The sequence below is a fragment of the Chelonoidis abingdonii genome, chromosome 9 (assembly GCF_003597395.2).
Source record: "Chelonoidis abingdonii isolate Lonesome George chromosome 9, CheloAbing_2.0, whole genome shotgun sequence".
Classification (NCBI taxonomy): Eukaryota; Metazoa; Chordata; order Testudines; family Testudinidae; genus Chelonoidis; species Chelonoidis abingdonii.
In genome coordinates this window covers 53,067,741-53,081,448 of record NC_133777.1, presented here as the reverse complement: position 1 = coordinate 53,081,448, position 13,708 = coordinate 53,067,741, and the positions used below count along the sequence as shown (strand labels likewise).

The 13,708-nt window shown below is 39.5% G+C and overlaps 1 protein-coding gene across 1 annotated transcript in view; it reads right to left on the bottom strand.

Annotated features, from left to right (window-relative positions):
- The window catches only part of VPS13C (vacuolar protein sorting 13 homolog C), a 211,599-nt gene that overhangs the window by 14,238 nt on the left and 183,653 nt on the right, over positions 1 to 13,708 (bottom strand). Inside the window, 4 exon segments of the mRNA XM_075069560.1 lie at positions 4,623 to 4,737; positions 5,572 to 5,695; positions 7,226 to 7,271; positions 12,764 to 12,927. Of these exon segments, the coding sequence (XP_074925661.1) occupies positions 4,623 to 4,737; positions 5,572 to 5,695; positions 7,226 to 7,271; positions 12,764 to 12,927 (449 nt within the window).

Below are 13,708 nucleotides of genomic sequence, written 5' to 3'. Positions count from 1 at the left end.
AATCTGAGTACCCTGTAAAGCATTTCCCATCCTGATTTTACAGAGATAATTTTTACCTTTTCTTTCTTTAATTAAAAGCTCTCTTTTTAAGAACCTGATTGATTTTTCCTTGTTTTAAAATCCAAGGGATTGAGTCTAAACTCACCAGGGATTGGTGGGGGGAAAAGGAGGGTGATGGTTAAATTCTCCTTGTTTTAAGACCCAAGGGGTTTGGGTCTTGAGTTCCCCAGGGAAGGTTTTGGGGGACAGAAGTGTGCCAGACACAGACTTCTGGCTGGTGGCAGCGTACCAGATTTAAGCTAGTAATTAAGCTTAAAAGTGATCATGCAGGTCCCCACTTGAACCCTAAAGTTCAAAGTGGGGGAAAAAACCTTGACAGTCATGATGCAGCAGTCGTCACAACTGCAGTTTTAACATTCTGGGCTATAGCGGGCCAAGACAACTAATGGCACATGCTATTCCAAGACTTGTTGGTGAGTAAATGAGTCTATTCCAACCTTCTGCACTGACTGACCTAAGCTGGTCAGCTATGGACACTCTAGTGTAGGGTGTTCCAGAGGTTACAATCCAAGAGGCATTGTTACTTCCTCACAGGCAAAGTTCTTCTGGGATGCCAGTCTGCAGCACCCAATTCAATCAAGTGCCTTTCATGCATAATCTAGCTTTAAGACAGAACAAACCAACACCAACTGGTAGTTTCAAAGAGTAAGACGTTCTTCCTCAAGGTTCCAAGCCTTTGTCTTAATTATTTTAGAAACTTATATTTAATGTAAGAGGGGCTTCCTAAATTTTATAGGCTTTTTAAAGGCTTTTTAAAGCAGGCTTCCTAAATTTTATAGGCATTTTAAAGCAGGGACTTTAAGCAGGAAATGGTGGACACATGGTGGACTTGGTAAGGAATGAGTTCCAGATACAGGGGAAAAGAAATGGCAATAAGTGGGAAAAAAGAATTAGTAGCTACGCATACACATTAGGAAGAGTGAAGGAGGTGAGGAAGCTAGCAGATACACAGGAGTGGGGCGGTGAGAGGGAGAAGGTCTAATCAAGTGACAATGAGAAGGCTAAATTTGTTACAGTAGGCAAATGAATCCTAGTGATGGGATCTGAGAAAAGGTATCCACATGGTCCAGAGAGCAGTCTAGGTTTTCACTGGAGAACTTTAGTTGAATGACTAAAGATGAGGTGAGTCAGTGTTCAGACATGATATGTCCAAGACAAGAATAAGGATTTCAGAAGAAGGAAGAAAAAACAGCCTGGAAATGCTGTCATGGTAAAGTGGCAGCAGGACTTCACGGCAGCATGAATGACCAGTGGCAGAGAGGAAGAAAGTTGAACATGTCAGTGGTGCAAGACTGAGTATTGGAAGTTACCAAATGCAACAGAGTGAAAGGAACAAAGACTGAGACAAGTTTACACTACAGTAACTCATCTACAACTAAAAATAGTCGTTTTCTTAGGCTTATACTCTTGCCAATTCAGAAGGGGGGAAAAAAACCAAGAGAATTACATTTAAATTATTTCTGGTGGATTTCTGCACCAAAAAAATAAAATTTGAAAATTCTGCATATCTTATTTGTTAAAATACCACAATATAATCACACCAGTTTCAATTATTTTGGTAATATATTTCAAAATACCTGTCAGCAAGTATGTCTGTAACAATACAGAAAACAAAAAAGATTCAAGAAATGTTTTTTGACAAACAGATTCCGTACTTGGCATATTAATATAGAACTTTGAGTAATAATTCAATTCAACTACAAGACAGAAACCTATTTCCTGTACCCCTCAGAAGTAGTGCAAAGGCTTGGGGGAGTCGGGGGTAACAGAGGAGCTGAGGGAGAGACAAGTAATTCCTGGGCAGGAGCCTGGGAGTGAACCTGAAGGTTTATTGGTTCTGCTCCAGTCCCTGGTGTCCCTGCACTCCCCTTCCCACCCACCTTCATGTGTCCCTGCACCCCTACTCAGCCACTCCTCCTCCCTCATCTACATGTGTCCTTGCATCCCCACCATGCCATCCCCATTTGTTCCTGCACCCCTACTCCCATTCACAGACTGACTCAATGTTGCCATCCCACTAGCTCTCGTGCCCCCACCCAGTCTGTTCCATCCACTAGCTCATCTGAATGCCTGTCTATGTAACCATCAACCCCCAGCAGCCCTGTCTGCCCCATGCTGTTCATCCCTTCCATATCCCTTGTCTCCCCACTTGGCCCCATGACAGGATACTATGATGGGGCAGTGGCTGACCCCTCCCTCTTCACAGCTGGCTGCCCACTCTGACACCACAGCAGTCCCTGGTGGGCAAAAGGTGTAAACGCAGCACCTCCCCAACATAATCTGTTTTCTGCAGGGCCAGGGGAATCTGAGAGGGGACTTGAATTCTGCACATGCGCAGTGGTGCAGAATCCCACCCAGGGGTATGAAATAAAACATCTATGTTTCACTAACTGTAAGGTTCTGACAAATTTAGTTAAAGAAATTTCAAAATTAGGACTCAAATTGAGTTATTATTCAGTGTTTTGACAAGTGCCAACTTTTTATGAGAAAAAGGGTGATTTATTTTAAAGACAGACTCCTTTACTAAATGTCTTATTTTCCTCAAAGGCTCCCTCTGCATTTGTTTGATCATTAAAACATAATGTGCGCTATGCCACACCACCACCCTAATTTCTGTAATCTCAAATGTACAGGTACAGCAACAGCATTGGGCGGGGGTGGGGGTGGAGAGAGCTGTTTCAGAGCAATCTTAGCATTTCCAGGCTTTCAACAGAAAGAAAATTCAATTTATTTTTAGTAATATTATCAAACTCTAATCAACCAAAATTAGGTTAAACATACAAAATTTAGAGGCTACGTATATGTATAGCAGCCAATTTCCAACGTTAATTGTGCAACTTCTTTCCTTTTCATGTACTAATTTTCCCCACATAACAGACTAGGAAGTCTAACATTACACTGAAAAGTGTTTTTAAGCAAGAGTGACAAGCACAAACCTAGAACTAACATTTCTATTTTTATTTAATATGGTATGACAAACGGATGAATTTTTAAAAAAAATGCTTTTGCACTAAGTTTCAGACAGTGCTGCTTTACAAAAGATTGTAACTATTTAATATTAAGAATTTTTGAGAGGAAAACTGAAAAAAATTCATGCTAGTGCACAGAGATACACTCAAGCACCACAACAACTCAAAAAGAAGTGTTGAGTACCTATCACAATCTTATTAATAATGTTTAAGACAAATGTTTGAAGTCAGTAAAAAAATTTGTCAACAGCATATATGCATAAAACAGACCAGACATTTTGTTGCTAGTAAGATTAATTATTGGTTTGCCTAATAAGAAATGTCACACATCAAGGAGAGACTTGTGGCTTCACTCACTTCAAAAAAGAGTTGGCATTTACATACTAGGGATTACAGTTTTAAATAACGTGTAAATGTATGTATATGCATCGCACAAAAAATGGAATACAAAAGGTTTACTGGGGCAAAGGCAGAGTCAACCAAGCCTTCTGTTCCTTGATCAGAAGAACAAATATAGATGATTACTCACTTTTCAGTATAAACATGGAGTCATGTGGCTAGTCAGAAGTGTCAAGGGCAGACCTATAGCAGTTTATTTAAACCATGAATAGAAGCATTTTAGCTGATATATTTTCAAATTTTATGTAACTGACTTATGAAATTGCAAAAGCATTTTCATAGACAAGAGCAAATTTTTCATTCATTTTTAGTAGCCATGCTTACTTTCTTTTCTTGGCATTTTAAAGCAAGATCACTATATAAATACCCTCCAGAGAATGCTGACTAGTCAATGAGCATTTTATCATCTACTCTACCATGAATATTTCTTTAGTAACCACTTCATTAAACACTTGCTATTCAGAGCTCAGAAGTAAGGCCCAACATTATACAAAAAACAGGCAAGAGGAAATGATTTCATGTTAGTGTGCATTGCCTTTCTGTGTTACCCTTCGGACCTTAACAGGTAAATTATTTTGTTCTTACTATGAACTGGATAATTTAAAGTGCCATTCAACTGCCACATATGAGGTTCTAATAGAAGTCAATGACTATTTTGAGTTTTTTTTATGGAATCATGCCCTTAATTTAAATTCTTAAAGGCCCATGAAGGAAATCATGAAAAAGTATGGAAAATCTTTACTCCATTATTCCAGTTCTTGCTGCGTATGCAGAGAGAGAGAGAGAGAGAGAGAGGGGACAACATTAGAAACCCATACAGAGGGATCATAAACGATAGTTGACATCTACAGGAAATAAATGCAATCATCAATAATTAAGATGCAAGTTTCAGTCTTAACTTAGAAGTAAACATTTTAAATCAATTCTTTTGTTCCAGTATTTATTTTTTATCATAACCAACACTTCAGCTAAATTATATTTGAAATCTCAACCAGCATGTTCTTAAAGTGCTTTTCCTGTTTCCTGTCTTGTTGCATTTACTCAAAATTAACTGAATTAAAATTTCCCAGTATATGAGAAATAGCATTCACTGTCAATATGGCACCAATGTGTAACACCATGCAGGTGGTCAACCAGACTAGACCATCATGCGTGTTGTGTAGGCTGTACCTAAGTTAACAATACAATTCCTACCTGAAATAAATCATAACCCTCAGCTTCACCCCTGTTATACGGCCGGATAATGCCATCTTCATGAACGAGACGTGGAGGACGGAGACTAGATACCTCTTCAGTTGATTCTGCCACCCTGTCAAAGACCAAGAATTTCAATGTGTTCAGAACTACTACAGGCTTTGGTTTCCACCAAAATTGTTTTTGTTACTTGCATTTTTTTTTATTTCTTTTACTAGTTTAGTCACCACAGAAGTTATTTAGAATTTATCCTCTCAAACCTTGAGAGATCCTGCTCATACTTGCTAGCTAGCCATGAATTATACAAATACTTTGTGTCTCATGGCAATCTGTAACATTGCCATCCTGGATCAGCCAGACAATTATGAAACTACATGCCTATGCGAGAAGTTTCTTCCCAACTCTAAATAATTATAGACTCTTCTATAGCTTGCAGAAAGAGTTTTTCAGTTGCACTTTCAAAAGCACATAAATGATTTAGGATTACAAGTCCCACTGACAGTCTAGGTTCTACAGCAGGGTAAAGTGAGAAATGTCTGTGAGCATTCAGGAGCTGAAAAACACCATTTTTAATTACTAAGTGTTCTGTGTTTTTATATAGTTTTTACATTCTTGTATGGGCTTTCAGTTAGTACACCATAATATTGACTTTCATTTTATATTATTCATGTTTGCATGGAGTTGATTTATAACCTCCATATGACACTGCAGTATATTAAGTTATACTGTAATAGCATCAGTCTCAGGTGGTTGTAGCACTCTTCCTTCACCTGGCACCTAACAGAGCATCACCATGGTGCACTCTCAGTCCTCCTGATGCATCTTGTACTTTAATCACATCAAATGGCAAGCAAACATATGTTACCACTGTATCTCTAATCACAAACTCCACGTACCTGAGAACATTTGGTAAACAGACAATCACTAAACTCCTACCCCATCATTTTACCTCTGAATTCCCTGGAAGGTACTGCTTGCCATATCTATGATGCCACCTGTTGGGCGGGCCACAACACCTACAAGCCCTTTTCCAACTCCTTTGAAGAATCCAGCTGCACCTTCCTTTTTAGCCCCTTCAGAAAAGGGAGTACAGTATTAGTTACATACCCTTGCAGAAGATCCAAATTCTAAAGTTAATCTACCTCCTGCTTTATGAAGACTTAACTTTAATAAGAACAATTCTATAGATGAAACATTCCAAAATAACTGGTTACATGCAGTTCAGCTCAGAAAAAATACTATGTATTAATGACACCTTTTGCAGTACGGAACCTTCCCAGTCTGTGTTTGGTGATACAGCTGTTGACCTTACATCTCATTAGCCCTTCAGAACCAACACAGCTAAGCGAGGGTGAATGGGACTCTTCTTTCTTCTACACTATCAGAATTGTTTACTAAAAAAAGTTACAATGTTCAGAGCCAGTTACACCAGTGCACTTCCATTAAAGACAATGAGGTTCCTCCACAGGTTTGATTAAGAGCAAAATGTGAAGACTATGGATTTACGCAGATGCAACTAAGGTCACAATTTAGCTTCCCAAACCATTTGCACTGGTGATGATGCACAAGTAGAAAGAACCAAACTACTGTGTGTAGTTTTTTTATACCATTTTTACAGAATCACTGCTCAGAAGTGAAGAACAATTCAGTTGATTTATTAGCAACCTGCAAAAATCAGGTGAAATTTAGTGCCATTAACTGACTTTTATTTAGATGTCTCTTCTGTCAACATTTAAGGAATTAGGATTGTATATCTGTGAGAGTGTCGTGATTCCTTATCTAAATGCCAGATTTTAAAAGAAGCAATTACACCTATTTATCTCTTTTACTCTTTTTCCCATGCATCATATAGATAGAGTAAAGCAGGCTTAAAACAAAAAACTACCTGTCAGGTTTAAGCACAAGCCAGTTAAGCATCACAATGGAAAAAAAAAAAAAAAAAAAAAGGCAGAAACAGACCAAGTAGTTAAAACAGATGTTCTGATTTAGTGTGGCTCCCATTCTAATTATTCTTTACCCTGCCACTTAAATACCACCACAGATACTACCCATGCTGTTATTCAACATCTAATTGTACATACACACACACATGCATGTGCCACCTATGGGGTGAAATACCTTAATGCATAAAGGTCTATTTCTCTACTACTTTGCTGGTAGAGGTAGTTACTCAAGTTCTAGCTTTATACAGTTAATTTGCTGATACAGAGGAAACTCTACGGAAAGTGTCCAATAGCAAAAATATCTTAAATTTATATGCCTGCTGTAAATGACAGTTCAGAGGAAGTTTCATTTTAAACTTATTCATATGCAGCTGCACATGATATTATGCGAACTGGTTTGTCAAAGTCTGCATGTGAATTTGCACAAGAACCTTTAGTAACAACTGTAAAAATATATGAAATCAAAACTTTAGTTTTTACAAATGACATGACTATTTTAAAAAATGTTACTTTTGTTCAGAAACTAAAATAATAAGCTCAGATCTAAATAAGTACTATCATGTTTAAGTCAATATTTCTCAACAGAAAGTAAGTTATAAGTAGTACAATGTATTAGCTTCTGGAAAATGGACTTTAGGTTTACTAAAAATTTTTGCCTACCTTCTACAGGTTTAGTGATTATTCCAGTCACACCACCAACAATACCCTGAAAGAAAAATGATAGTTTAAGTAAGTCAGCACTTGAAAGCCAGAAATGCTGAAGCGTGATTCAGCCACTAGGTGTCTCTCCTGCTGTTTTTTAAAAATTAATATTTAGGCAAAGCGTCAAATGGGATTTTTTCTAAGGTTTATTTTTGTTTATTATGAATTCCTGTTGACACAATCATCATGAAAACAAAACATCTATGGAATAATTAGAAGGCTAGGGGAACTAGTAAACTGGACACAGAGACCATCCCTGCCAGATACCACGCTAGAATCTTGATTGGTGGTGCAAAACAACAGCTAAGTTACTATTCTATGGGTGTTCTGTAGCCTATGTCACAGGATGTGACCCACAGACCACTGGGGCCAACTGACAGAGGGCATATACAGAGGTTTACAGAGATCCCCTATATAATCATTCACCAAAGAGTGGGGGCATGTGAGGTCTTTACCAAGAGCCAGTAGCTTACTGGTGATGATAATAATTGCAAAATGTGTGTACAATGATAGTTAAGAAGTTGCGTGTCTTTACTGAAAACTGTGTTTTTAAGATAAAAAAGTTAACACAGGTCACCAGAGGTGATAAACAGGATCTATTCAGGTAGAAGGGAGTAACACTTATCTCTCTGGCTGGTCATCGTATACTGTGTGCTTTCCAATGCAAGTCTATTTGCAATAATGAGCCTGATGCTAATGAAGAGCTTGTAGAGTGGATATGGAAGGAACACACAGGAAAAACAACTGGCAGGGGATCCTGGTTATAAATAAAGAATGGATTGTTTGGGGATAACTTGGAGAGGAGAGAGACAGCCTTAACTGAGGAGACAAGCTAAGCATAGCTTGTTTTATGAAAAAGGGATAACAGTTTACCTGGCTGAGAAACACACAAACAATATTAGAAGACACAACAATGACTAGTTAACTAAGCCTAGGTTCTAGAATTCATGTTATAATGGCTTCTCTACAGAGAGACAGTATGCTGCAAGTCAGGATGTAAATTTACAGCACACTAGCCTCCCAAGCCATGCAGCCTCTGCTACCGCAGATTAGAAGTTCTCTAAACCAGAGTGCACTTGTGAACTTCTAGCACACTTTGCTACCATGAACTAATAGTTCTCCACATCAGACTCCGCACAGCCAGTTAATACGTAGCAGGTTTGTGCACTGTAGAGTCATGTCCTGGTTTGCCACTAAGGCCTTGTCTACACTACAAAGGAAATTTGATCTAAGCTACGCAATTTGAGTTATGTGACTAGCGTAACTCAAATCGACGTAGCTTAGATCTACTTACTGCAGGGTCCACACTACACAACGTCGACGGAAGATGCTCTCCCATCGACTCCCCTTTCTCTTCTCAATCTGTGGAGTACAGGAGTTGACGGTCTGCAGAGCGATCTGTGGTTGATTTTAGTGGGTCTTCACTAGACCTGCCAAATTGACTGCCAGTGTATCAATTGCCGCTCGTCGATCCACCGGTAAGTGTAGACAAGCCCGAGTATCCATCTAGGTATGCCCTGATTGAACATGTATTGCAACAATACTTTCACTAATCTTAAGTGAGTGCTTTCAGAAATATCCGAAGGACAGTAAAGCCTTTTGGGAAAGAAGGTCACTAATATACTGAATAGTTTTATAAAGTAAACAGAAGTTGTCAATGAACGGATTAGGCAGTACCCCAACCACAGCAGTACTAAAAAGATTAATGCTTAAGATTGGCAGTACAGTACAAGATATATTCATAAAAGCCTGTTTGCTATTCAACAAACAAGACTGAAAAAAGCATTTCACTCAATATATGCTACTAAGTAAGGATGGGAGCGTAAAATGTTCTTTTTCTTTTGAATATCAATTATAAGCAGTTCCTAATATACTTAATTTGCATTTCACGTAGCAAATAATTCTAGCATAAAGATGATAGGTATGAATCAAAACCCACATTAAAAACAGACATTGGACGTAAACATGGCCTTTCATCTGCTAGGAAGAATTCCTCACTTGAGATTAAATGGGTCACATTGGCACTTAGCATCCATTTCAGAGAAACCTCATGTAGATAAGGTTGTGGGGCCCCTTTACTGCATTTTATAGTTGTTTCTGTCACAGACAAATGGTGGACACAGCCTTCTTCAATTGGTCACCTGGAGAGTGAGTTCTTCCAAAACTGAATATAACTAGTAACTTATTTACATATGTAATAATAGGTGGAGCTGAGAGTGTTACCTGTACTTAAGGCTCCCCCAACACTTCCTATTATGACACTGTTTTCGGTTCTTCTAACCTGGCCAGAACCTGAAAAATTTCAGCTGAAGTTTTACATGCTGTGTCTCTCACTCATATTCAACTTCTTTGTAAAGTTTTAGTAAAAATGTTACAGCTGCCTCTGAAAACAAGACTAGGAGGAAATATTTTTGCCCATGTTAAAAAATATTTTTATAACTGTTTAAATTAGAAGCTCTACTAGGGTCTCCATGCTTTGGAGCAACGAGGGGTATGTGTACCCGACACAGACCCTGAAGAGGTTAATGTGGGCCCGAGAGGCCAATTAACAGACCAAGCAGCATCTGCAAGGAAAAAAGCAAAAAAGCTTAACTGACACCAAAACCCAGCTTGGAAGAGCTGCAGGGAGACAATCTGTAATGTTGCTCTCTGGGGAATAAAAAAGGTAGGAAATGATCCAGGGAGGCAGCAAAGAGTCTGAGGGAGAAGACCTTGGCTACCAGCTACAAGATCCCAGGGTTTCCGAACCAGCCACCAATGTAGCTGGGGCCATAGCACTGATCCTGTGGACTCATGACAACATCCAACCACCAAGACATCCAACCACTGTAAAGTCTATTGCTGGGTGTGACTCTGTTACCCTGGAAGGAGTGGATTGAAGCATAACCTGGCCAGAAGGCCAAGCTGCAGGGAGAAAGACCATCACAACGATGGAGTGACTATTGGCAAGGGGTGCCATACACAGATACTGCCACTACGCCTAGCCACAGGGAGGTGGCTCCTGAAGTGAATGAACCGCTTTACAAGCAGGGACTTGAAATTTGGCAGATGGGTTGCACCCTGGGGTTGGCAATCTGTTTTGTTTGTGGTTTCCATGAGAAACAGCCCACATTTGGCCAAATTACTACCTTCCTGGAAATCTCAATCTCTACTAAGCATGTGTGAACTTTTTTTTTTTAAAAGAATCTGGCAGCTAAATTCTCTGAAGAGTCCATCTGTACTTTCCATGCTACATCTCTTCACAGCTCCTATTTACCCAGCTGACTGGGCAAGACCATCTTGACAGACCCATTATGTTCTAGTCCAGAGAGGCAGGAGCTGAGAACCACCACCACTGGAATTGCTCCTTCCAACTGCGAGAAGCCCCTATGGTGTGGCACAGGAACTGAAAGAAGAGAGATTCTCTCCTGTGCTTCCACTGCTCCTCCGGGTAGTACCCAAGTAACTTTGTAGAATCAGCAGCCTAAATCGATGCAGAGAGGAAAAGAACCCAAGTGGGGTTCAGGAGAGAAGGAGAAGGCAGTTTGGACTAGGAGCCTAGGGTGGGGAGGGAAGAAGAGACAGGGTGATGGGTGGGAAGAAGACAGAGCCAGTGCGTGGGGAAACCAGGACTCTGACAAGGAACTCGGGGACGAAGAGCCCCAAGGGTCAAACTGTAACAAGAAGCTGGGGAAGTGTGAAGGAGACTGGACTGAAACTGAAAAACGGAGGAGATGGGACAAAAGGTCTGTGGCCAGTAGAGAAATACCCTCCTCCAGAACCTACAACAGAACTCAAGATTATATACACATGGAGGGATAGGTAAATATAGGGTAATAATATTTCTATAGGTAATATTATATACCTGTCCCTCCACGTGTGCTCCCCAACTGATGAGGGATGCATCCATGGTCAAGGTCTTTGATGGGAGCAGGGAGTTGAACAGTATCCATATAATGGATACGCGCACACACATTTTTTGTCTGTGTTCCCACCAAGTAAGAGAATACAAGAAACTTTGGGGAACCCTGACTAACAGGTTGAGTCTATGCTTGAACCAGGGTATACCCAGTCTGTAACCAAGCCCTCATACATCGGACATGAAGCTCAGCTAAAAGGATCACATAAGTGCTTGTTGCTATATGATTCAACAGGGCCAGGATTGTATGGACATCCTGAGGGTCGAGGTTCACTGTATGAGACTGATGGAGAGGACCTGGCCATCTGGTAAATATATCCTGGCAGTCACAGGATTCAACCTCATCCACAACTGTGGCTTCTAGGGTGGACTTCTTCATGTTCACCCTGAATTCAATCTATCAAAGAGATCTAGAAGCTCGGTAGCTGCTACTTACGTTTCACAGTAAGATTGTCCCTGTAGGAGCCAATCCTCTAAGTAAAGGAATACTGTTGTTCCTTGTCAGCAGAGGTAACCTGCCACCACTGATAGCACCTTGGTGAACTTTCCTGGTGTTGCACAGAAACCAAAGGGAAGAATCCTGTACTGATAGTGTTTGTTGGGTGTATGGTGAGCATGTGCAACCTGAAGGGCACTACACATAGGGACAATCATTCAGGAAAGAATTACTGATTCCAGAGATAAAGATCTAAAATCCAGTAAGTTTCAGGCCACAAGAAACTTGCTAGCCAGGAGGAAGGGGACTTAAGTGGTTGGAAGGGGCCTGAGTTGGTCCTTCCCTTTTTACCTTCATCTTTACTCCTATGTGGAAGAGTGGGAAGTCAAATAAGGAAAGGAGTGGAAGCCTCCTTTCTTCTCTGTTCCTGATACAGCTATTATTTATAAAATATATTAATTGCATGGTTCTTCGCACTTACCCATCAAGATAGATTTTTTAAAATAAAATAAATAAATACTCTTGATATGAGCTTCCTACTTTCCACAAGCTAGCTACAAAAAAGACAGTAGCTCATAACTACTATAACTGATACTCTTTCAGAAGCATTTAGCATATTTGTGTTAGATCTACAGAAGTTGATAATAATGAGCAGTAATACTTCGGTCTTACAGGACAACACTACTGTTAACTAGAATTTCACTTACTTATGATCAGATATTATCTCTTGGATTTTAACTCTCAACACTCCCCCGTTCTGCCTCATGTCACGTATCTATACTATTAGGTGTCTTATTTTTCAAAATAGTTGCACCATTGTCATGAACAGAACACATTTCAGAATCTAAGTACATTACATTTCAGAAATGTTGAAGCAATTTGTCTACACATGCTTCCTGTTCAGATATTTTTTAAAAATTTAAAATCTTTTTATGACACTCCGAGTAGATTCTAGAAGAAACAGAACATACATCACCTTACGATAATATTCAATACTCCATGCTATGTAAATGGACTTTATTTTCTTCAGTTTCTGCTTCTTTGATTAGTTCATTAAACTAAATATGGAGGATGCCATTAAATTGTTTCATACATGTAGTTAATGATTTTCTAGCACGGACCCAACTGTCTGTTCAACGTAGGTTTAGTTTGAATTTCATACCCGTAAAAAGCCTTTTCCTCCTTTGGCCAAACTGTCACCAAAGTCCTTTGGCTGACGGCCCATCTCCTCTCTCCGTTTTTGCTGGTATTCTTTGTCCATAGTTATAGCAGCCAAGCCTTTTCCAACTGAACCAGTGATACGAGATACCACCCCAGCTGCGCCCCCTGTCAGCAAAGGAGAGATTAAGTCACACGGTTCCTTCTTAATATTTAATAATGGACAAACCATAATGTACAATTTAAACAGCATACAATTCAGAGAAATCTTTTGGTGCCAAAGTTAACAATATGATCATTTAGTAAAATCAGACCAGAAGCATGGAACACCACATTGCCTTTCAAGCAACAGGCTCCAGTGTATAGGCATAAAACTTACTGCAGCAAAAGACAAATATTTCATACAGACCTGGCATGCCTTGAAACATTTTTAGCACACAGTCAGGTTCATCTTCTGTTACCTGAATTTTTCTAACAACTGATACAGTATTTAAAAGAGATGCTTTAATAAATTAGCCAAGCGATGATTACTATCTTGGATATATTATTCGTGGTCACCAAAAAGTCTTCGAAGTCTAATACTTATCACTTGTTTATCATCCCAGCACTGACAATGCTTTCTATGTTTTCATAAATTAGCTGCCTTTTTCTCCATTATGCTGAAAACTAGGAATTCTCAGTTAATTGTTTGCTATTAATAATCTGCAAATGAACAAAGCTCTTGTAGAATGAGTGGCAGACTTTACAACACCTAGCACAGAATCATAGAATTGCAGGACTGGAAAGGACTTTGAGAGGTCATCTAGTCCAGTCCACTGCACTGAGGCATGACTAAATATTACCCAGATGATGATTCCTGACAGGTGTTCGTCTAACTTATTCTTAAAAACCTCCAATGACAGAGATTCCACCACCTCCCTAGGTAATTTGTATCAGTGCTTAACCACCT